The following is a 26,416-nucleotide window of genomic DNA, read 5'->3' on the forward strand; positions in this document are numbered from 1 at the left end:
CCCCCAAAAACTAAAGTCAAATAAAGTCTGACACTGTTTCCCCATCTATTTCCCATGAAGTGATGGGACCGGATGCCATGATCTTTGTTTTCTGAATGTTGAGCTTTAAGCCAACATTAATCTCTAGATCAGCACTGTCCAATACAAATATAATGTGCACCATTTATATCTAAAAGTTTCCTAAAGTTTTCAGTACCCACATTAAAAATTTTAAAAATGTAAATTACAATACTATTTTATTTAACCCAACATGTCAAAATATTATTTCAACAGGTGATCAATATAAATTTATTAATGAGATATTTTTTATGCTAAGTTTTTGAAACCTGGTATGTATTTTACACTTATAGCATATCTAACTTGCATGCTAAATATTCAAAGTGATATAGTCCTACCAAAGCAATAAAGTTATGTTTAACAAAGAAAATTTTACACCGCTTTAGTTTTTAATTTCAAACTGAAATTAATTTAAAAACTCAGTTCCTCTGTTGTAGTAGTCACATCAAGGGCTCAATAGCTGTATGTGGTTAGTGCCTACCATGTTGCACAGCACAGTTCTAGGCTACGTAACAGTAGCTGACAAAGCAACTTGCAAAATAAAGTACACAGAGTAAGATCTTATATTTAAAGCAAAACAATTTACACACACACAAACAGGTAACTAGAGGAGTAACTACTGATCATTAGCAGTGTGTTAATTCTGGGAGGAATGGAATAAGAAAGGAGGTAAAGAAGTACTTTTAGGTTTAAATTTTTTGTATAAAAAGTAAAATTAAGAGGGAAAAACAGATTGAAGTATCTCCTTTTCTTTAAATAGAAGACATAATTACACACTGAGAGTGAGACAACTTAGGTATCTTTAGATAAGGGCTACTAGAAAGGTAGCCAAACCAGCAGGCACGCTGTATAAGGAATGTAGATCGAGGGTGTTTGTGTTTGACCCGGAGAATGGAAAATTGGAGATATGAGCAGTTATTTTCAAATATTTGAAATGCTATTAAGAAAACAAAAATTTGATTTGTTCTCTGTTGTCTCAGAGAACAGCACCAAAGACAACAGAATATCCTTAATATAATCGCTTGTATGATAAACCATGCATTTCTAATTTAATTCATCAAAAGAAAGAATTTCTAGCACAGAGACAGATAAAAGATGGAATGGAACTGTAAAGTCCTGTGTTTCCTCAATCACTGAAAATATTAAAAAGTCAACTAATTTCTGCAGAGACATTTAAGAAGTATTAAGTGCAGAAAAGAGGTCATAACTAGAATTCTGTAACTAGATTATCAATCCTGATATTTTATTATTGTGTGAGATTTACCATTATCCAAAGGACATGTGTGAAATATTACAAATGTTCACCCAACATTCAATTTTATTCTCCTTCCAAGAATGCTGTATGATTACATAGCCTCACTTCTCAAAAGTAAAACATGACCAAGGAATTAATCACTTTGTTGATTAATTAAATGTGAGTAGAAGCTGATGCCTGATACTGCATGTTTCTATATTTAGGTTGCAACTGTCCACTCTACTTTCTTGGGGAAGAAAATAACATTTCTTAAGGTTTACTTTTCTAAAGAGGAAAGAGGAAAGAACACTGATGTTCTTGAATTGACTAAACACTCCCCCATATGTAATCTAATCTAATCTTCCCCAGTTCCCTGAGATAGGTATTAACTGTTTTACAGATGAGCGATCAAAGCAGAATTAAAAATGTTAGGGTCATACAGCTTACAGAGCAAGGATTTGAATTCAAGTCTGTCTTATTTCAAAGTTCATGCCACAGAGGTTTAGTACAGTGGTCAGCAAGAAGCCGCCTGGGAATGGTAGTTCCTGTGTTTGCTCATTCTTCTAAATCTTTGATTGAAAACATTAATACAAAACAATGGAAACTAAATGAGTACTTTTAATGTAAAAAAAAAAAAAAAAAAGAAAGCAAGCCACACAGAGGCTGCACATGTGAAAGCCTATATTTACACACAGCCATCACGTGATAGGTAATTAGCCAGGTAACTATAGGTTTTTCTCTGCTAGAAAAGTATATGTTTCATCATGCTTTGAAATCTGCCTTATTATCAGCATTGCTGTGAAAACAATGTTTTATTCCTTATTGAGTGAATAGGCCAGGAATGGAACATTATTTTTGTAGAATCTAACAGGATACTTTTCTTTGTGAACCAAAGAAGTGGAATGGATGGTTGGAGGGTGAAAAATATCCTCCACCATGAAAATATCCTCCTCCATGAAAATATCCTCCTCCATCGTAATTAAGGGAGGTTAGGATTAAAACAGTACAATTGCCTAGAATAAGAAGTATTAGATATCTTACTAAAACCATTTCCTTAATAACCTGTCACCTAAAAAGGAAAAGACTGTAAACAAGCTGATGATTAGGGGGAAAAAAAAAAAAAGGTAAGGCAGAGCAAGTCCAGTCTGGCTTTATTTCCCTGTATGTTTTTGACACTGCTATAATCCTGACACATGAAATAGATTCCCTTGAGGAGGAGAGGAATTAATAAATGCCAGTAATAATACGTAAAATGTCCACACACAAACTCCTACTACAACACTACAAAAAAATCCCTAGGCTAGCAAGCCAGCTTTGAAAATGTTCGGAAGCTCTCAGTAAATTTCCTTGAGTCAGTCTATAGACATAATATGTGCAATCTGTGTGTGCTTAGTCATGGCCAACTCTTTGTGACCCCCATGGTGGACTGCAAATGAAGCCAAAAATAGAAATGAAATACTACAAGTACAGTCATCTCTTCTTGGTATCTGTGGGGGATTGGGTTCAGACACCCTCCCCCGTCCCCACCTCCCAGATACCAAAACCCAAGGATGCTAGTCTCTTATATAGAATGGTAGAATATTTGCACATAACCTACACACATCCTCCTTCATACAGTTGACCCTGGAACAATATGGGTTGGAACTGCATGGGTCCACTTACATAGCAATCCAAGGCTGGTTGGATCCATGGATATAAGGAACTAGGAAAATGGAGGAACTGCAGCGGAAGGCCAAGTATAAGTTATACTGAGAGTTTTGACTGCACAGAGGGTTAGCACCCTAACACCGGTGTGGTTCAAAGGTCATCCCTAGATTAGCTGTTACACTTAATACAATGTAAATGCTAAGTACACAGTTGCTGGAATGGGGCAAATTCAAGTTTCACTTTTTGGAAGTCTCTGAAGGTTTTTTCTTCTTCTTTTCTGAGTACTTGCCACCTGAGGTTGGTTGAATCCATGGATGTGGAACCCAAAGATGTGGAGGGCTAACTTTACATTGCTTCTCCTTCTAGGTACCAATAAGAAGCCCCTCCACTAGGGGGTGTCCTAGGAAGTGCCAGAGAAGAACTCAAGTCAACCACCAAATCCACACAGGTGTCCCCATCACTCAGAGAAGAGAACGCCAGAGATTTCAGAGAAGGTTGATCATAAACGTTGCATGTTTACTTAACCTACTAAATATAGCTTTGAAGTTAGAAAGCCTACAGGATAGTTAGGACTGTTACTGGGAAGATAAGGCAAACACATAATATACTACATTATATTGCTAGTTATAGCATAAGGTGCTCAATCAGGTGGTAGAGACACTAAGTGTGATAAGAGCTCCGTAAGCAGGGAAAATCCTTTGAGCTGGATGTTGAACAAAGGCTTCAGGGGCTTAAACTGAATCTTAATGAAAAGAGAGAATTCCTTCAGGTAAGAATTCTGGAAGGGGCATTCCAAGAATGAGTAAAGTATGAAACTTACTGGAGGGCTGGGGAGCAGGGGAGTGGGTGCATGTGGTTAAAAAGAAAGAAGACCAGGCAGTTAGACTAGTTAGGCTAAGGCAAGAGGTTTACATAAGCGATAGGAGATAAGAGAGAGATAGGCTCTCTTAACTTTCTGTGTGCACTTTGAGCTGGCAATTCTACCCCTACAAACGTATGAGGAAATAGTCATGGATGTGGGCAGAGTTACAAGAATTTCAGGGTTTGTGGGAAAACAGAAGCAACTGAAATGTCCAAACAGAAACACATCTACAATGAACGTTATGCAGGCAGAAAGAAACAGTGGAGACAGAGTGGTTCATAATATGGGGGCACGGTCATAATACACCTGTACAAATGTAAATGGCGGAGGGGCAGACATTTCATTTTTATAGGGAAAAAGACTATACATATTAATTCATACCTAAAAACACATTCATATAGATTAGAATATTGATATAAGAAATGCTAACAACAGTTACTTCCAAGTAGGAGGAAAAGCAGCAACGTATTTTTCTACACTTTGTTGTATAGCTTTTATCTTCTAATATGAACACGGATAATCCTGGCAATCAGAAAAACAACAACAATGAACAATAACAGTATTTAATACAAAAGAAGGACTTTCCTACTGGTCCAGTGTTAAGACTTTCAACTTTCAACGCAGGGAGTGTGGGTTCAGACCCTGGTTGGGGAGCTAAGATTCCACAGGCCTTGGGGCCAAAAAACCAGAACATAAAGCAGGAACAGTGTTGTAACAAAGTCAATAAAGACTTTAAAAATTGTCCATATCAAAAACATGTGAAAAAAAATAAAAAAGAAAAAAAAATCTGGGGTTTGGGGCTGAATATTTCACTGGATGCTTGCCTACAACATTTGCATCTCATCCAGTAGGCATGAAGTTACAAAGAAAGGGAGACTAGAGGCTGAATGCCAGTATTTTTAAAGGGTCAGAAGTATAAAAGATGCTAGAAATGCTTTAAAAATTATTAGGTTGGTGAAAAAGTAATTACAGTTTTGCAATGTTGAAATCTGCCATTTGATACTGGAATACATTCTTAAATGCGGTTATGTCACACCTCATTTTAATGCACATCTCTTGCTTTATGATTTTTGCTAATGAATTATTACTTGCTGTGTATTTTCTATGTATTGTAGACCATAGAAATGATGTTTGACAAAAAGCAAATTCAAGCAGTTTTCTAAACCAAATTCAAAATGGGCCATAAAGCAGCAGAGACAACTCACAACATCAACAACACATTTGGCCCAGGAACTGCTAATGAACATACAGTGCAGTGATGGTTCAAGAAGTTTTGCAAAGGAGACGAGAACCTTGACGATAAGGAGCACAGTGGCCAGCCATCAGAAGTTGACAATGGCCAACTGAGAGGATCATCGAAGACTGCCCTCTTACAACTACACGAGAAGTTGCCAAAGAACTCAATGTCAACCATGTTATGTTGTCTGGCATTTGAAGTAAAGCAGAAAGGTAAAAAGGCTCAGTAAGTGGGTCTCGTGAGCTGACCACAAATCAAAAAAATTGTTGTTCTGAAGTGTTGTCTTATTCTACGCAACAACAACAAACCATTTCTCGATTGGATTGTGACATGCAACAAAAAGAGGATTTTATACAACTGGCAATGACCAACTCAGTGGTATGACTGAGGAGAAGCTCCCAAGCACTTCCCAAAGCCAAATTTGCACCAAAAAAGGGGTCATGGTCACTGTTGCATGATCTGCTGCCACTCTTGATCCACTACAGCTTTCTGAATCCCAACAAAACCACGACATCTGAGAAGTATGCTCAGTAAATCGATGAGATGCGCCGAAAACTACAATGTCTACAGCCAGCACTGGTCAACAGAAAGGGCCCAATTCTTCTCCACAACAACACCCAAACACACATCACACAACCAACGCTTCCAACGTTGAACAAATTGGTCTCCAAAGTTCCACCTCATCTACGATATTCACCTGACCTCTCCCCAGCTGAAGCATCCTGACAGCTTTCTGCAGGGAAAATGCTTCCACAACCAGCAGGAGACAGGGCATGCTTTCCAAGAGTCTGTCGAATCCTGAAGCGTGGAGTTTTACGCTACAGGAGTAAACAAATTTATTTCTCATTGGCAAACATGTGTTGATTGTAATGGTTCCTATTTTGATTCATAAAGATGTGTTTGAGTCTAGTTATCATGATTTAAAATTCAGACTGAAACCATAATTACTTCGGCACCAGCCTAATAAAAAGCAAGTGGAAAGCTCCAAAGAAAGAGAATTCAAGGCCAGGCACATCTCTGGGATTTTAGGGGGAAACAGAGAGGCCGTTGAACTCCAGCACGCTAGCTGAAAACACACAGGGCCAGGCAACTAGGAAAATTCCAAATCCACAGCACTGTTTTCTCGACCCCCACTGTGCGAAAAGCATTTTGTAAAGCCTCTGAAAACCCACTATTACTCCAATCTGTCCTAAATAAACATATTCATTAAAATGGGGGTAAAAGTTCAAACCTCAAATGTCCTCAGAAGTGACCTGTACAAACTACAGACTTAAACACACAATGTTAGAGGAGAAAAGAGGAGTGGGTCTTTGACATTTAGAAAAAATTACTGTTTTGCAATAAAATCTCACATTTAAAGTACTTGAAAAGACAAATGAGCAATTGGGAAGAATCAGCATCAATACTAAAGAGAATTAAGCCTAAATGTCCAAATCAAATACCTGTTCACAAAGCCCTCTGGAATAGCTCCATCAATTCACATGTTGGATGTATATACTAGTGGATTCCACGGTGATGCTATCATGGTAACAGCTATAATAATGGCCTATAATCAGTAATCATGTAGTGGCCAAAGAGATGAGAGGTGGAATGCAAATGAAAGTATTTTAGAGTTACAATAAAAGAAAAGCACATTGCACTTCCAGCTCAAGGGGAATGTTGAATCAAACTTCATTTTTAAAGCACATTTGAGGCACAGTGTTGCACTGTTCAAGGGTGTTTGACAGGCCACGTGGATCAGTCAGTGTATTCTTCACAGTAGGCTCTTACCACCTGATGCAGATAGAAGTATTGCTCCAAATAGGCCAGTCTGTCTATAATACCAGATATTAACGAGTGTGCAAGAAGCCAAGTGCAATCTGCCTAAAAGATTTTCCAAAAGACCCCGGGTATGCAATCAGAAACTAAAGGTGGTGTATATATACATGTACATAGCAAGGGACTCAGACCACAGCTGAATTTCTTTCATCTTTGGTAATCTTCCCATCAGACGGTGACTGCCACAGATACTTCACTGTGAAATTCACATTTCTATTAATGAGACTGAAACAAAAGTATGGGTTGGTTGCCTTCTCCATCATGGTCTTTTTTTATCATAGATATGGCCGTACACCAGAAAACAGAAAATGAAAAAAAAAAAAAAAAAGGCAAGAACAGCTAGAGTCCAGAAGGATGATAATGAACTAAACTAACACATACGATAATTTAGGGAAGACATGCTGGTCTTTTATCTTATTTGATCAGAACAGCTTAAACAAAGCTGGACTCCAAGCTGGTATTCAACTGTGGCTCTTTATTGAGGCAAATACACTACAAACCTACCCTAAATGCTACAATATTTAACTATAGGAATTACAGAAGCTTGAAAGGCAAGGCAGTGATACAGAGCCAGAACACCTTCTGCCATATTAGCTGATGATGGTGCTCATTAGATAATAGTCTACATTTAACACTACTGATTTTTTTTTTTAAAGATAACTAAACTTCAGGAAGTATAGGGGTTCAATAACATCTTTTCCCTCCTTTTTGCCCTGAGGAGTAAAAAGTCAAGGCCATACGACTTTAGGGAAGATATTCTAACAGTTTTGCCTGAGTCAGTTCTATCCAGAGGGTGCCAAGCCTGATGGATGTACCATGGCTTTCTTCCACTGGAAGCCTAGGGTTCTTAGCAGAGATGAGCTTGCAAAATGTAAATGGGTAAGATGGTATAAAAGAACAACCAGAGTATGTCCTGATGAGTAATTAGGATGGGGAAGGATTCTGAGACCATATCCTGGTGAAAAATTGAAAAAAAAAAAAAGGGGGGGGGTGGTTATTTGGCTAAATAAAGAGAGGATTGAGGATGATATCAAGGAAAGGGGGAGGAAATACCAAGTGTACCAATGGCCAGCCTGACAATACTATGAAGAGCTCCTAACAAGCATGAGTTTCTTTGTTCAACTATTGTATCCAAGAGGTGAATGCTGATAACCTGAACACTAAAAATAGCACTGAAGTTGCAATTTCACTTTCTACTTCTGACCCAACATCTCACACTCTAAAGTTTAGAACAAAGTCTTAAATTCTATAAACTTCTCTTCAGTTGACTATTCACCTTAAATCCATTATCAAAAGATATGAATCTGGTGTTCTAGAAAGCATTCATCACTCTAGGTGACACTAGAAGATCTGAAAGTCAATAAAAATTCCAAATGGAAGGGTCTTAACTTGAAATGAGCCTTCAGGAGGGTGGCAGTATGAATATCTAGACAGCAATATCAAGGACCAGCTGTCGACTGGCTCACATACAAATTTCACAGACTTCCCTTCCGGCAGATCTAGCCAAGATGGCTGAGTGCAGACAACATACATCATTGTTATTTATTCAAGACACTTTTTATATGTTCATTTTACCATTGTTTCAGGACAGTGTTCAACTCTTTGATTACATGATGAAGCTGAATTTTAACTTTGAAAGGAATGGAATAAACTCCCATCAATGTTCCCAGGCCCTTAGAAAATGGCTAGTCACTACATTGTTCTAAAGCTTTGAATGTCTTGGGGACAGACTCTTGGAAGTGTGAACTTGCTCCTGTCAGAGGTTCTTTGGGCTGTCACTTGACAATGAAATGAAGCAACCTTTTGAAGAAAAAGCCATGTTGGCATGTGGGTGGCATGCCTCTCCTGTGTTTGTTGTGGAAGCATTAGATTGTTTAAAGAATGCATGGTTCATACAACAGTATTGTTGGAGGAGCCTGTGACAAAATCCTTTGGAAATTATCTTTACAAATTTTTGATAAGCTTCAAGTGTAATTGATTTCTATTTTGAACTCAAGGACACTGTAAAGGCTAATTTGTTTCAGTGAAGAGGCCCTTCTGTAGGGATTCCTCATGATATCCACAAACAGCATCATTCAACAATATATCATCCAAGAAATTTCCCAAGTTTCTATCTTAAGAAAAAAAAAAATAGCCTGGTAGGTCAGCCATGGACGTTAAAATATAAACAACAAATACCCTCAGAAGACTGTTTAACATACAAACAAAATTTACATCTAGGAAGGAAGGAAGGATAAAAGAAAAGGGTTGTCTTAGTAAGAATCATGTCTTCAATCCTAAGAAGTTGATTAGATGTCTCTGGTGAAAAATACTTACTATGACAAACTGTTAGCACCTTAGCATGCTTCTTATTAGAGACATTTATACTGTTTTCTGCAACACAAGGCAAGAATCCTTCCCATAGCCAGCCACATCCTGGGAAGCAGCTTGACATATCAAACTCACAGTTAAGTTGAAACAACCGTTTGAAATAAAAAGCCTCCAGAAATTCCAGGCAAAGACTACAGTCAATTTCTAACTAAAAGTACTAGAGAAGATACCACACATCACTGGCCACTGTGGCCCAGCTTATTTAGACAGAATTTAAGAGGAAAAGTGTTATATAAAATATAAATACATGTTTTTACATAAACATATATATTTGTATCCTTTCTCCACATAGATGTATATATAATATATACAAAGTGTGTGAGTATATATAAAATATATATAAGTAAAAGCAAGAACCTAAAGGATTTTAATAACAGTCTTCTATCAAGGCAGATAGTGAGAGCGTAAACCGTGCCCCAAATCACCAGAACATGAGATTAGGGATGTTCTTAGACAAATTAGCTAATATTATACCGCCTAGCTCCCTTTGATATAGGCCTCCTTCTCATAATAATAGGATGACGACAAAACCGTCTCAGACTTCAGCTTCACAAATGCTTCCATAGACACTTTTTTCTCAGTCTATCTTCTCAAAAAACAAAGCACACACTATTACCCATTTCACACATGAGGGACCTGAAGTGTAAACACAGTGACTTGTGCCCTGAGTGCCATCTCCAGGGCAGGAAAAGCTAAGATTCTCCTGACCACCAAACCATGGCTCCTTTACCACCACCATGCTGTCTGTTCCCCACGGTACAGTAAACCTCCCAGCAGAAGAGACAGGGGAAGGTACTCTTTCTCAGTTTGATGGGACTTTAGAAACAGAAATTGAACCGAAGGAAGCCCCGTCATTAAATTCAGCCATACCCAGACCCACATCTTTTGGTCTCTTTTCCCAATTTCAGCTCAGATTCCCCTATCTTTTCCTTCTTTTTCTAGAGACACATTTGGAGATGAAACCATTCATAGCTGCCCATTCACAGACAATTTGTGGCAGCATAATTGACAATGAGTCTGCTGCTGCTGCAAAAAAAAGAAAATGCTGCTTTAATAACCTTGGCCTAAAATACATTCTGTTGTATGCCTCAAAGGGTTTCAATAAAAAGTCAACCTGTAGAGACATATTTTCTTGGCTTAAACAACAATCCAAAGCATATAAATGTAGTCCAACTATAATGACATATTTATAGGCCAATAAAGCTTACACTGCAGCTTTCATACTTCACTTAAAGGAACTCTGTAAGAAGCAGTGTTATATAAAATAATTTGATTTTTTTTTTCAAACTTTAGCCCAAGGAATAAAAAAAAATGCAAGTATGCTATGTTTAACTGATAGTGTTTATATTCCTTAGTTGCTTAAAGTTTCATAAAATGAAATAATTCTTCATTTGACTAGTTCCAACTGCCATACCAAATATGGGTATCAGGTCCACTTTATTACAAACGCTAAGTACTGTAATTCTAAAGACAAAAATAAATAACTAGAGGCTTGTATAGTGAACGATTTAATCAACCCGATTCTTCTGGAAAAACAGGTTCCTGTGTTCATTATGCTTATGAATAATACATTCCTTAACCCTTCTTTTTTAACATAGTTATTTTTTTCCTCCTTTTTCTATAAACTTCAGTATGAAACTGTCTGAAAGAAGGTAAAATATTTCACTGAGTAAAGTCACAATTTGAATTGGTTTCATATTGAACTTTCTTTGAAAAGGACAAAGAAGGGGGAAAGAGACGAATGTACTCGCACATCTCAGAAGTGTTTTTTTAAGATTATTACTTTCCACACCATCTAGATCTGCAGTTTAGTCATCATTTATGATCTTAAATAGTTTTTTTTTAAAAAAGCAAACATGACATCCGCAAATATTGTCCTTGAAGGGCAAGGGGATTAAAAAAATGAAAGAGTTGTGATTTGATGATTTGAGTCAGAGCAGTTATTGGAAGCTGCCATTTGGGGCACAGTTTCTCTTTGTGGAGTATTAATTTGTTGGCAGAAACACATTTGTGAGAACATTCTTTTTTTTTTTTTAAACTATTCAGAGAGACAGGAAGTGACAAACTGGGATTAAAGGGAACTTAATTCTAACTAAACACTGAACAAGAAGAGTTCTATAATTAGCTTTTATATGGTAGAATCCCTTCTTTAAGAGTCAACTAAATTATTTTGTTATTATTGATATTTTAACATGGCAAAATAATTCAGTCAGAAAAATAACATATTGGAGTTTTACTTTATCCACGGAAAGGTGAGATCAGTCTATTCTTTCCTTACTTCTGCTAGGAAAAAAAAGAGGGAGGGGGTCTTAAGTAATCTCAGAGTTCATCTTCTTTTTCTGGTAAGAACAATGAGGAGCTGGAAGGGTTCTACAGAAGGAAAAACCTAATAAGTGTGTGAACTTCCATCAACAATGTGGTATTGGAAGTGGTTTCAGTGTGGCCAAGAGAAAGGGAGATAAGAAAACCACTGTGTAGAAAGAAAAGTGCAGACAACAAATATTTTGATGTTGCAGACAGAGAAAGGAAGAGGTTGAAGAGAAAGTTGTTGGGACAGGAATGTACACAGCAAAGGACACCCCCAATCTCCCCAGTATAAATCCTCATAATGTAAACTCGCAACCCTTAGATCAAGCAGATAATGAAAACTCATTACATTAAGGAAAGTTTTTGTTTCTCTTTCCACATTATTACAACACAGTGTGCATTCCAATTACAAAAGCTATTTGTCTCAAATTCCCCACAGTTCATACCAACTAAGTAGAATTTCAAGGCCCCAAATTCTATCCTTAAAGAGGTATTTTACATTAAAAAAAGAGAGAGAAAAATACACAGTGTTCCTTATTCTTCAGAGAGCTTTCCCAGTCAAATCTCCTGTTGCTTATTTTCCTTTCCTCTGCACTAATCATAGAGCTGTTTCCCAAATGAGACCACCCCCCACCCACCACCCAAAAAAAAAAAAAAATCAGTCATCTAGAGATCCTTTTATCAGGTCACATTCCTTGGCCTTGCCTCAATCTTACTGAATGAAGAATCTGGGAAAACTGGCCTCAGCAATCAGTATTATTTTAAAAATTTCTCTAAGTCTAACGAACAACAAGATTTAAAAACCACTAAGTACTTTGAATATGCATTATAAACCAATGTCTTCTGGAATCAATTATTAAAAAGTTACATTATGGACATTTTTAGAGTTCAGGAAGATCAAAACCTCTAAATGTCCTGATGAAATTAAGAAGTTGGGTTTCTTTTCATTCATTAATAAACTATCAATTTTAAATACAAAAACAGCTCTGCTATAAATACTCTTGTTTATATGCGTGACATCAAGCTTAACCATCTACACATCCTTTCGTTCCCCATGGGTTTCCTGTTTAGTTTTTTATTAGTAACAGTATAGTTCAGAACTTAAAAAAAAAACACAAACAAACAAAAGGAAGGTTTTAATGTTAAGAAAAACATAAGACAATAGCAATACAGCTTAGATCATATATTAGGCAAGTAACACAACAGCTGTATTATTCAGCATTACCACATGTCAGAAGGCTAGTCACATGTGTTCACAAAATTGTAACAGCCTATATAAGAAAATCAGTAAAAAAAAAAAAAGGGGGGGGGAAATTCTTTGGTTTTAAAATAAAAACCACTAGATTAATAATTTTCTCTAAATGTGCACATGACAACCAGGCCACCATGACCAAAATATTATTGTCTGACATCTAACAAAACATGCCAAGAAACTGTTGATTATTAAACTCAAACTGCAAGAAAATATTAATGCTATTCCCAAAATACAGCATAGCTCATCACAAACCAGAATCACACAAAAGACAAGTCAGTTACAGGTGTTATTCAGTCTCATTATGCCAATTAAAATAGTCTAAGTTTGTTGTAGTAGTTAAAATCTAGGTTAAAAGAAAAAACAGGAAGTTTTCACATTAACGCATAAAATAGGGCTATGAAAATCAGCACTGTGCTAGAATGAAAGAAAAAGATGCCTTAATATGTTAAAAGTGAAGTTCCTCTTTGCCTAAAGAGGAAATAACTGGTCTAAATCAGAGGTCAACAACATTGGTCTTGAGCAATGCTAGGAAAGTAAGTCAGTGAATGCCACTTGGGAGACACAAAAGAGAAAAAAAAAAAAAAACAGGAAAGGACACAAAAAATTCACTGGAGAAGACAGTGTTAAGAAAAAGCAACAGAATTAGTTATAGAGCCCCTTCCATACACCAATATACACTTATCACTGGGTGTTACATCTCCCAATGACACTGAAAAGTGTCCACATTTTCCAGGCTTGGGGGTTAATTTGCCCAAGCCCACACAGCTAAGGAAGCAACAGAGTCAGGATTCAAACACTAAACAGAATAACGACTCTAAATCCCAATTTCTCCTTTAAAGCTGTAGTGGAATAGGGGAAGGAAGGAAAGAAAAAACCATATAGTTAATGGTGACCACTGAACACTAAAAACTCTTGGGGGACCTAGGCCAGGAGTTGCCAACCAGCGAAGGATCCTCTGCTCTGAGGTTGCTCCCTTGATCCACGTTAAGTAATTCATCTGTCTTCCTCGTTTTGCTTTCCCGACACAGTCCTAATAAATGTCATATTATCTACTCAGAACAAATATTTTAACTCTCCACTCATTCAATTTTAGGTCCCTCAATTAAGACTTAACGCCTTGATAGCAACTGAAAGTGAAAGTCGCTCAGTCGTGTCCGACTCTTCAAGACCCCATGGACTGTATAGTCCATGGAATTCTCCAGGCCAGAATCCTGGAGTGGGTAGCCTTTCCTTTCTCCAGGGGATCTTCCCAACCCAGGGGTCGAACCCAGGTCTCCCGCATTGCAGGCACATTCTTTACCAGCTGAGCCACAAGGGAAACCCAAGAATACTGGAGTGGGTACCTATCCCTTCTTCAGTGGATCTTCCTGACCCAGGAATCGAATCGTGGTCTCCTGCATTGCAGGCAGATTCTTTACCAACGAGCTATGAGGGAAGCTACTGGAAGCTGCTAAAAGCCACGTGTTGTATTATCCATTTTCTAGCACAGGGCTCCACACATAGAAGGTCTTATGACCCAACAGGTAACATCCATTTCTTACACACCCAGTCATCTATCCATTCATATTCCCAGGTCCCTTTGAGATTAAAGAAATTACATATATATATGTACACGAGAGAAGGAAATGGCAACCCACTCCAGTGTTCTTGCCTGGAGAATCCCAGGGACAGAGGAGCCTGGTGGGCTGCCATCTATGGGGTCGCACAGAGTCGGACACGACTGAAGCGACTTAGCAGCATATATGTACACACACACACAAGGATATGAATGACAGTGTTTCCAGCAAAACCTACAATAAAAGAAGTGGTTACTGTACATGCCTACATGTTAGATTTAGAAGTACAAACGATAATTACCAAGGTCAGCCTTTTCCTTGAGAACGTCTTTGAAGTTGAGTCCACTGTTCAAGGTTGACTGCCGGTACTTCAGCAGAGCTTCCTTCTGTCCATTCCTTCCCAGGGACTCCGTTTTCACTGACCCAGCTTGGAGACCACATCTCCACTTGGAGAAATCAGAATGTACCCACTTGACCAGGTCTTCAAGCTTCACGATCACCTTTTCGGAAACAGCAATGACTTCATCCTACAAGAGGTAGTTGGGAGAGAACAACAGTATTGGTGGTTTTGAAGTAAAATAATACATTTTTCAATAAAGCCCATCTGAAATACCATTTGAGTGGTTTAATCTAATGCGAGAAGACAATGTGTTTTTTTTTTTTGGTGACAGAGGACCCTCAATAACTCACTTCATTTCAAAGGTTTTTCACTGCTTGTGGTCTAGCTGAGGAGTAAGTTATAGGATTTTTTGTTATGTGCTTAGAATAAGTCCAAAAATTGGGCAGTAATTCTAATAGCTATCTTTAATGCTAGTTGCCAAAGCTCAGTCTCCCTTTTTGACCACTTGGGTGAAAGCTAATTTTTAGGTGCCATTAATTACAAAAGTAAAAAAGCAAGAAATAGATGACTAATGGTTAGCCTGTCTTTATATAAATGGTCTAAGTAAATCTGGGATTCTTGGAACTCTGACTCACCCCCAAATTCCTATGTTTATGGTACATTTTCCCTTGGCTTATACACAAATATTGAATTTAACTTTTGTCCTAAAATTAAATAAAACTGTGATGTAATCCCAAAAGAAATACTTCATAAATGTTATGTGCTTCCCACTGAAAGAAACTTACACATTCTCATGTTTCTTAAAAACTTTGTAAGTTGAGAAATGAACTGATTTTTTCTCTTAATACATATGGGGTAAGAAGCAAGAGGGTGGGTGAGGAGAAAGCCTTTGAATCTAAGAAAAGTAGTTGAAACTTGAGTTTCTCCTATGGATCATAAATTTGAATTTTAAGCATCTTTAATTGTTTCCAGGAAACAACCAACTTTTCTGACTCAGAATTAATCCAACAAGATATTTAATAGATATCCATTCATGGAGCAAAGGAGGGCCTCTCTTTCCCAAAGATACTTTGAAAAGGCTTAAGAAGATCATCTCCCTGGGTTTAAAGTTAGATTATTTGAAGCATTTGACATTTCAACTTGAACTGACTTCTTTCATTTCTTTTACTTCACGTTTCTGAAGAAAGCTGAGCTGTGAAAACCCCTAAGCTTACAAAATCTTAGAAATATTTTTGACAAACAACAACAGGAAGATGTCTCTGAGCTATTAAACAAAGGGAATTCACAAGTGATTTTTGGCTAATTTTTCTATAAAACATGACTCTTTCCTTCTTCTCTCCCACCTACACACACACACACACACACACACACACACTGTACACACTGTACACACTACTCCAAAGCAAACAAAAGAGGGTTTATTAAGATTAGCTTCATACAGTTAAAAGCCCTGGATTTGAAAACGTTTAGTCTTTTTAAAGTGTTTTAAGGTAGGATCTAAAATTTCACTTTTCCTCATCCAGTTCCAAGCTGCCTCTGAGAAGAGTTTGTTAGGTAGCAGCAAAATAACAAATCTCAATCAAAAATGAAAAGTAAAACTTTCGTAATGGAATCCTTTCCCTTATCATGATTAAATATGAACTTCCAGTAAATGGGAGACAAAGCGGGAACTGTTTGTATCTTCTGCTCAAGAAAAAAAAAAGTCAATACTTTATAAACAATGGGGCATATTACAAAGTACCATTTCAATGGATGATTTCACTCAGACTCACTACACCATCCTCTTGAAATAAAAGATCTGTAGTTGTCACGCATTTTATAGCTATTACATGGTGATTATTAAATGCCAGAATAAAAATTCAGGCTGGGTATTGTTTCAAAGCATATGGGAACAGCTTCTGGAAAGGGCAAACCAGAAATCAAGTTTAGAATATACTGGAAAATAATTAAGTATCATGGTATATAAGTCTCAACATTAGCAAAAATGGAATTTGGCAACAATTTTACCAAATATGGTTCCCTAGAAGAGACAAGTCTGGAGATGAGTGTTATTTTCAAATAGCTCTAACTATGATCAAATGATTATCATTTCAATTACCAGTTGCTTCAGATCTTTTCCAAGAAATGGCATGACTAGCTCTGGCTGGCTTCCAACACCCGCCAAACAAATCGTTTATTAACCAAGAGAAAATACAATCCTTATGATGTCATTGATGAATAAACCCATCTTTCAAGATCCAGTCTATAGATTTAGTCCTCCTTCCTCTTTCTCCCTGAAACAGACTTTCTGAGTACTATGAATATACACAATACATAAAAATAAATGCAGGAATTCAAATAAACACATATTAGCCGTAAACCCAAGTTTGGATTAATTGTGAAACCACCAGTATGTCTCACTGTGGATTCAGAGAAACTAGCCCTACAACATTTCAAATGCCAGGATTTAGAAGGAAATCTGATAAGCGGAGGAGGGGGAAGAAACTAAACAACCCGAAAGAGCAAAATAGCCAACATATATATAGAAAAAGTCTCAGGAAACATTACTTGGTATACACAATAGCATAAATCACATGTTCGTGTTTACTATTCTGAGCCGGTGCTGACTAAAGTTCCTAATACCATTCTTGGGCAAGTCTCTATATCTAAGAAAAGAATTTCAATAAACTCATCTAATGATTACATTAGCTCTCTGCAAACCAAAAATTAGCACTAGATAAGTATTGCTGACTTACTCTCAACACAACAGGAACATAAAGAAATACACTATTATTCTATTAATGTGCCTTAGCTCTTTGAACCCAGAGCCGAATCAATATTTATATAGACTGAGTTGGGACGCTTTCTAAGTTCATCATTGTTTTAAGCTGCCTATTTCTGTCATTTGGGTTTTGTTTCTCCAACTGTGTAGTAACAGCATACTCAATCACAGAATCCTCTAAGTCAAAGGAGATCATCTGGTCATATATCAGCCAGCTCATGTGTGTGGCTGGCCTCTCCAAGTGTTGTACAAATTGAGAAATTTTACACAAAGTCCCCAGACTTCTAACTCCTCTTATAAAATAAAATAAAGTGATATGTGAAAAAAAAAAAAACAACCAGAAAACCCCTCTCAAAACAGGAAAGTTGAAAGTGAGTAGGGTTGCTTTCTTTAGATGCAAGGCAAGCCCTGTAGTTTGCCACTGACCCCCCACCACTCCCTGTCACCTCACATTCAGCCCACCGTTCCCGTACCTGCCCGGCCCCTTGGACAGGAACCCATCATTTAAACTTCCAAGCCCTAATTCATCCTACCTCCTCCACGGCAATGATGAGAACAGTAAGACTCAGTGACACGTCCTACTGCCAGCTTCAGGTGGAAGTTGGACAAGAATCCAAGTTTCCTATCTGCCAACACAGCATTCATCCTGGACTCTGGAGCCAGACTGCCTGGGTTCAAATCCCTGCCCTGTAATTTACTCCCTGTGGAACACTAGGCAACTTTAACTTTCTTGTGCTTCCATTTTTTAAACACACATTTTTTTTTTTTAAGTTTAGTAATACTGTCTATCTCTGATGGTAATGGTGAGGATTAAATCTGTCAACATAAATGAAGTGGTATGTCACCTCATTATCCTTGTTTCTCTAAATTAGTGTTTTCCAAATAGTACCACACAGAGATGAGTTTAGATGGTTCATGGATGAATCTTTTAAAATTCAATATAACTTACTCACTGCATATTTATTCTTGTAGTAACTTTCCACTTATGGGGAAGTGGTACTGGCTTCCCATTTATAGGAGATACAGAAAGTTTCTTTTTAAAAAAATTTTGTTTTTAAAAATGGGTTAGTTTGAACAAAAGCATTAAATAAACGTAGGAGATATGGGTATGGCAAAAAAAAGTCTTGATGCTATGAAAATAAAATTTGGGATGGTATATTATATATCAGTGGTTCTCAAAGTATGGGCCAGGAGCCCTGGGGAATCCCCAAGACTATTTCAGGTGGTCCATAGAGTCAAAACAATGATCATAATAATACTAAGAAATTATTTGCTTTTTTCACTCTTATTCTCGTTCAAGTGTCTAGTGGGGTTTTCCAGTGACTATATGACAGATGGTATGGCAAAAGAGTGAATACAGAAGGAGATATCAGAATACAGCTGTCTCTTTAAGCTCAATGGTAAAGAAATTTACAAAAATGTAAAACAATGCCACTGTTTATACTATTTTTTTTTGTTTTTGAAAATATGGTTAATTTTCATAAAAATGTGTTACATTTACATAATGGGTTTATATTGCCATTTTCATTTTTAAAATTAACTTACAGTAAAACTTCCTTTTTTGGTGTACAGTTCTTTGTACACATGGCAACTACTGATCTTGCCTGGTATGGTTTTCTCTTCTGCAAAATGTCATATAAATTAAATCATACAGTGTGAAATCTTTTAAGACTGCTTATATTTCACTCAGCATAATGCCTTTGAGAGCCACCAGGCTGCTGCCTGTATCAACAGCTTGTTCCTTTTTTTCTGCTGAATAGTACCCCGTGGTATGGATGTGTTCCATTGAGGAACACTGGGTTGTTTCCAACTTTGGTGATTACAAATAGAGTTGCTATAAATATTCATGTACAAGTTTTCGTGTGAACATGCATTTTCAGTTCTCTTGAATAAATACCTAGGAGAGGGACTGTTGAGTCATATAGTAAGTATATATTTCATTTTGCAGAAGCTGCCCTACTGTTTTCCAGAGTGGCTGTACCATTTTGCATTCCCACAAACAATGCATGAGAGTTCCAGCTGTCCCCTGTCCTTACGAGCACTTGATACTATGACTGTTAATTAACTTATTATTGCCATTTTAATATGTATGTAGAGGTTTCTCATCATGTTTTTAATTTTCATTTCCCTAATGGCTGATGATGTTGAACATCTTTTCAGGTGCTAATTTGCCATCCGTATATCCTTTCTGGTGAAGTGTGTATTTAAGTCTTTTGCCCATTTTTAAACATTGGGTTGTTTATTTCCATATTGTTGAGTTTTGAGAGTCCTTGTACCCTCGTGATATGTCTTTTATTAGACCTAGGGTTTGAAAATATTTTCTCCTATTCTGTAGCTTGTCTTTTCATTCTTTATCAGTGTGTTTAACAAAAGTTTTACACTTTGATCAAGTCCAATTGATCATTTTTTAATTTTATGGATGGTAGTTTTACTTTTATACCTATGAATTCTTTGCCTGAGTTCTGGTCATGAAGAATTTCTCCTTTGTCTTCTTCCCAAAGTTCTATAGTTTTACATTTACAAATATAATCCATTTTGATTTAATTTTTTGTCAAGTCTGAGTCAGCTTGACAATCAGTTTTTGCATATACATGTCACATTACTTTTATTTTTAAACAAATTGAGCATTTAAAATTATTTTGTTTTAATTTCTAATACCAGTAGATATAATCCACATAAACCAAAGCACCTCTGTGGTCCTAAATAATCTGAGCATAAAGGGTCTTGAGTTTAAAATCTTTCAAAATCACTATATCATTAACCAAGGCTATTCTTAACTTTTATACACAATGGAATATTACTCAACTATTAAAAAGAATGCATTTTAGTCAGTTCTAATGAAGTGGATGAAACTGGAACCTATTAAACAAAGTGAAGTAAGTCAGAAAGAAAAACACCAATACGGTATATTAACAAATATATATGGAATTTAGAAAGACGGTAATGACGACCCTGTACGCAAGATAGCAAATGAGACACAGATGTAAAGAACAGACTTTTGGACTCTGTGGGAGAAGGTGAGGGTGGGATGATTTGAGAGAATAGCATTGAAACATATACACTACCATATGTGAAATAGATGACCAGTCCAAGCTTGATGCATGAAACAGGGCAATCAAAGCTGGTGCACTGGGACAACCCTGAGGGATGGGAGAGAGGTGGGAGGGGGGTTCAGGATGGGGGGACACATGTACACCCATGGCTGATTCATGTCAATGTATGGCAAAAACCACAATACTGTAAATTACCCTCCAATTAAAATAAATTAATTTTAAAAATAATTTAATAACAAGTGTAGCTTTGTCTTAAAATTCTCCCTCTTGTTAATAACTGAAGAATCTGAGATTTTATTCTACTTCAAACTTATAAATTAATCTGTCAGTTTCATGGATGCTTATAGAAGATACAGACTGTAAGCAGAGACAAAAGGATGGTTTACAGTTCACAGCAATAGCTGCCGTCAAAGTATCACCATCTGTGTCGGATGTTTGATACCCAGATCCCAAAAGGGGATTCAAAGAGGCCTAGATGAGACATATACATAAGAGTGGGTGCATTTCAGGAGAGGAACCCCAAGCATAGGGAACCCAAATCTTTTAATACTGAGCAGTAAGTATGTCTGCCCTTTGTTTTGGAGGAAGACACAAGCTCCATCTTCCAAGGCTGTTCACGACATAAACTTTCTTGAAAAGACAGTTGGAACAAAGGCAGTCAGTTCTGCTCACATGATGTGCAGATACTCAACGGACCCATGAAGAACACCTACCCAACAACTATTCAATTTCTCTCCTCCCTTATTCTACTTCCCTACGGGGAAAATGTAGGAAAGCACATATCCTTAGGTTCCTTCTGGGTCCAGTCTTCTTTCTTTGCATATCACTCCCTGAAGAAATCATTCTCCATGGAGATTCCAATGTTAATCTCTAAGCCCATGACTACACTCTATAGTTTGGTTCCAACTAGCTGGTTTAAACCTTCATCCAAACTCCAGTCCTTTGTTCAGTCCTCAGCTTAGATGTCTCAAGAGTCAACTCAAGTTCAGCGGAACTGTACCACTTGGCTTATACGTAAGAAAAGAGCTTAGTTGACACAAGAATTTAATATTCCCCACTGTGATCAACTGTTTGCCTGTATCTATTCTTCCCTTCTTCTTTAATAAGAGATTGCTAATTTGCTGGGCACAGAATAAAGACATCATTTCCCTGCTTCCCTTACAGCCAGATGCAGCCACCTGACCAAGTTTTGACCAATCGGATGTGAGTATCAGTAATGTGTACAACTTCTGGACCAGGCCCTCAAAGGGGATGGATATGCCTTTGGATCATACAAATGGAAGCAAATCTCTGAGGAGAAAAAAGATAAAAGCAGTCAAGTCTCAAAGATTTCATGGAGCAGAGTCACCACATTAAGCCTGAACCACTTACCCACAGGCTGTGACATGAGAGATTTTGAACTCCCAGGTTATTTAAACAACTTTAATTCTGGGCCTCTGTTAGCACAGCTAAGCCTATATATATATATATTTTTTTTTTTTTTTACTAACATATCATTCCTCAGGAGAGAAGATGTGAACAGAAACTTCCCTATGGCACCATGTGGTACCCAATAACAGACCTTTGCTGAGGAAAGCCATATTCAGCTATGTTAATAGAGCCCAAAGGACAATAAACACATTAGTGTATTCTGTGGGGGTTGGCAGGGAGGAGGAGGGTTAAATGAGAATAGGAAAACATGGCTTATTCACCTTAATCATCCTCAAACATCCTGTGTTTTTAAAATGTTCTTTGTAGAGCAGTTGAAATGTGATAAATGTCAGGAACACAAAACACATTAATAGGTGATGTTAGCTAAAAAAATTGTGAAACCAAAATAACAGTCTACTTGGTTCCACAAGAGTGGGTAATTTGAAAAAAAAATTTAATATAGACCAGTTTAAAGTCTTTATTGAATGTTACAGAATTGCTTCTATTTTATGTTTGGGGGGTTTTTGGCCTCGAGCATGCGGGATCTTAACTCCCCCACGAGGGATCAAACCGGCACCCCCCCATACTGGAAGCGAAGTCCCACTGAATTGCCAGGGAAGTCCCAAGAGGGGGAGTTTTCCATCAAGACAGAAACTAAAACTGAAGACAAACTTTTCAAAGTTAGTGATGCCCTAAGCACTGGAGCGGGCATGTATGTCCATGGTGTGCACCAGCGGACTCAACCAAGGAAAAGAAAGCGCCCCACTGAGCCTGGTTACACTGGCCACTCACTCCTTTATATCCAAGCCTCCCTCAGATACCTGCCATTCAAGACCCTACCCTTCCGCCCCCTCACTGTCCCTGTAACACATCTGTGTGTCCTGCTAATAGGCTATCTATGCAAAGAGTTAAAGGTGTCACTCGGCAGGCACGCGGGTGTCAATCAGAGATCCAAGAATATCCAGCAAAAGAGAATGGTAATGGGGGTCAACAATACGAAGTTTTCACTGATCAATAGTGAAACGGGAACAAGGAAGACAAAGCAGTGTATACTTCAAGAAACTAAATATGCTAGATTTCAAGGACTATCCTTGTATCAGTCAGGATCCCAACAGGAAAAAGATGGAATATTTGAATAACGATAATCACAAAGGGACTAATAAGAAAGATGTTGGTGGGTGTAAAAGCACCCTAGGACAGCGACAGTCCAGGAAAGTGGGCTCGTAGCAGCTCACCTGTCACCATTCCTGGGGCAACTGTCAAAGGTGGAGGGAACGGTTACAGGAGCAGAGCAGACCTTCTACCAGTGGCTTTGACTCTTTCTCAGCGGAACACCGACAGTCCGTGGGAACCTCACAGGAAAGAGCAGGATAAACACCTGCCTTCACTCTCCTCCATCCCTCTCTCTTCTATGGGGAACCTTGATAGAAGCGGGGCCCAGAACTCTGTTAGTGGGGCCACACAGGCGGGCCCTCAGGGCAGAAAGAAGGGAGCAGTGCTGATCGAGAGAGGCTCCTACACACTCTTTTCTATTTAAGACTTCATATCTCTTCCTTTCATCTGGTGGTGTTTTAGAGGGGGAAAAAGATATTATGAGGATGGCAATGGACAGTAGTAGCTGTTTTTAATGTCCTTAACTTGACAAAATAAAATGATACCAACACTACCTTGGTCCCTGAAGTGGGAATTACTGAGCTTATTACTTGTGACATGCTAAATCGTTCTTAGGTGTCAGTATTTGATGCTGAATTGCATCATTCTCTCTCCTACAATAAACACCTTTTTAATGGCAAAGATGTTTGTCTAACTTTTACTTCTCTTGCGCTAAGGAGCCACGGGCTGTGCTGGGCCCAGAGCTTACAAGTGCTTTTGTTGACGGCCCCCACCCCTGTCTGGATGCTCCATGCTGGAAGAAACTAAGAGAGCTGAGGAAACACTGGCTTCGGAGTCTCTCGGACCCAGGTTCCAATGTAGCTCTTCTGTGTTTAATGTTAATGTTGGGGTGTAACATTATCTTGCCCAGGTCTCATCTTAAAAAGGCAGGGCGGGGGGAGGTGAATAGGACAAAAGAACCCACCTCATAGCGTATCTAGCCTATGGGGTAATTCTAGTACATCTCTCAACACAGGCATCCTAGAAATCACAGCTATTACTATTATTACATATAGCATCACTGTAACTGAAAAGGACGGGGGGCTGGTCTTCGCATGTCACCTGCAAGGAACTGTGTACTTCCTAACTCTTAATTCTTTGTCTGGGGATGATATCCCTGTAGCTCCTGATGGGTGTCTCCAAGGCAAAGATGAGCCAGAAAGCCATCAAGAATGTTTGGGCTTCTAAGTTATATGCCTCAACCCTCAAGGATACAGCAGTGACAAACCCTGAGGTACTTTATTTTACCTGCACTAATCTATGGATTCACAGACATTATCTTATCTAATCCCCATAAGGACTTGCCGAAATAGGTGTTCTCAGGCCCATTTTAGTGATGAGAAAACTGAAGTAGAACCAGAAACCAGCTTGGTAACCCTATGGTCTCTGGGAAACTGGTCTTTTTTTCCGGCTGTGCTGCACAGCATGTCCAATCTTAGTTCCCTGACCAGGGATTGAATGCGTTCCCCCTGCAGTGGAAGCTGGATTCCTAACCACTGGACCACCAGGGAAGTCCCAGAAACCGGTGTCTTAAGCCTTTACAGTAGTAACACTCCAACCTACTCCTATCCTGGAATAAGTAAACCTTCCCCACCTTCCACCAATTTCCTAGGGTGGGTGGGATTTAAAGTCATTTTGCAACAGAAAGTATTTTAATTTTTATTTTGTTTTTGTCCCCAAAGTAAGACTATATGCCTTAATTCAAAATGTGAAGAATTTTCTGTTGTCTGAGTGATGAAGACATCCTCTCAAGTATGCTAAGGTTTAATTTGACTCCCTTAACATGATGAAATGGATTTGCCATGGAGGCTCCCTAGTGTATTGGGTTCCAATTTCCCAAGCCAGTCCCTTCTCTTTCAACCACTGCCCCCTCCACCACCAGATGTCTGGGTGACTTCTGTGGCTCAGTGAATTTTGGAAATTCATCCTGGCACAATTAGAGAGGGTAAGCAAACACAAGACTGCTCTGAGGGGCGATTTGTCAAATGTAATGTGACCATCCTTCATGGCTTTGCCAAAGGCATTTGAGTATCAAACAAGTAATTCAAAAACCCTAAATATTTTATGTTCCTAAATACATTTTTAATACACACTAATCTAAAACCTGTTAGGCAGCAGTCTGCTCCCCTACCAGAAGGCCATCTCAAAAGAAAACCTCAGAAATATCCTGTCGTTAATTCCCAGTTCCATTTCTTTTCTTTTAGATTTACCATGCATTCATCTTTTTTCCTCCCTAAGATTAAAAAAAAATTACACAGAAACAAGAAAACACATCCTAGCATTCTCTCTAAATAGGGAAGCATTTGATATGTAGAGAAGATGCCTTCAGTCAATGGTTGAACCAGCCTACCCTTCCTTTAGCCAAACTAATAGGGTGTTAACATCACAGTCTATTTTTTCTTAACTACTTTCAGGCTGCCGTAATAAAAACTAGCGTGGTACTCATATACTTAGCTCTGGCCATTAAAACAGAAGCAAAAGAAGATAAAGGAGCACAATTCCAGTGTTAAAGCTCAACCGAGGTACCTATAAAGAACATTCTCTAAAAGCACAAACAAGAACAATAGAACTCAGATTCAACCACCACCCAACCCAGATGTTCCAACATGCGGAGTGACTTCAACTCATTACTTTTGCATCTCCTGATCTTTTTTTCACCTAGTTTTATAGGCACATGGCATCCTGCCCAGGTACGAAGTTCAGTGGGGCCCATATTCCTTTGAGACCCTAAAAGGAAGAAGAAAATTCCTTGTCCCTGTTGGTATATGAAAGTCACAATGGGAGCCGTCCAAATTAGTCAAAGTTATTGGTGATCTGGCAACAGCATCTTGATATACAGCTGCCATTAATGAGAAGAACAGTCTTCACAGACAATCATCGAAAGCCTTACGCCTATTTAGGACACTTTAATGTAGAAACCAAGTAAATCTTCCTATTTTGTGTAGCTTTTATTTAAACATAAACATATGATTTAGACATGCTCCCTCCTGTTAAACCTTTTTTTTTTTTGCTCTGTTCGCTTAGCACAGTTCACATTATTCTCTTCACATGTACAATGGCAGTGGAATAATTTGAAACCCAGGGCTTTATTTAATAATGTAATTATCCTATATTGGATTACTTAAAAGGGGTTTTGTATTTTAAAGTTCTAGTTTTTCCCATACTGGCGATATGCTCTGACACAGTAAATGATTCAGGCTTTAGTCAAAAGCTCTAAACTCAGTTTGGAAAAAAATTGAGTGTTTTTGAATAAGACAGGATTAGCATAAGAGCCAATTTGCAACCACAGTTGGTGACCTTTCTACTCCTGTTCAAAGACTGTGGTGTGGAGGCCAACACAGAGGATGGGCCACGGGC

General features: G+C 38.1%; 1 protein-coding gene across 1 annotated transcript in view; it reads right to left on the reverse strand.

Moving 5' to 3' along the window:
- The window catches only part of ARID5B (AT rich interactive domain 5B (MRF1-like)), a 193,455-nt gene that overhangs the window by 145,727 nt on the left and 21,312 nt on the right, over positions 1 to 26,416 (reverse strand). The window contains exon 3 of the mRNA XM_010857414.1: positions 14,645 to 14,870. Within this exon, the coding sequence (XP_010855716.1) occupies positions 14,645 to 14,870 (226 nt within the window). The remainder of the gene's footprint in view (positions 1 to 14,644; positions 14,871 to 26,416) is intronic.

Source organism: Bison bison, unplaced genomic scaffold (assembly GCF_000754665.1).
Source record: "Bison bison bison isolate TAMUID 2011002044 unplaced genomic scaffold, Bison_UMD1.0 scf7180017864380, whole genome shotgun sequence".
Lineage (NCBI taxonomy): Eukaryota > Metazoa > Chordata > Mammalia > Artiodactyla > Bovidae > Bison > Bison bison.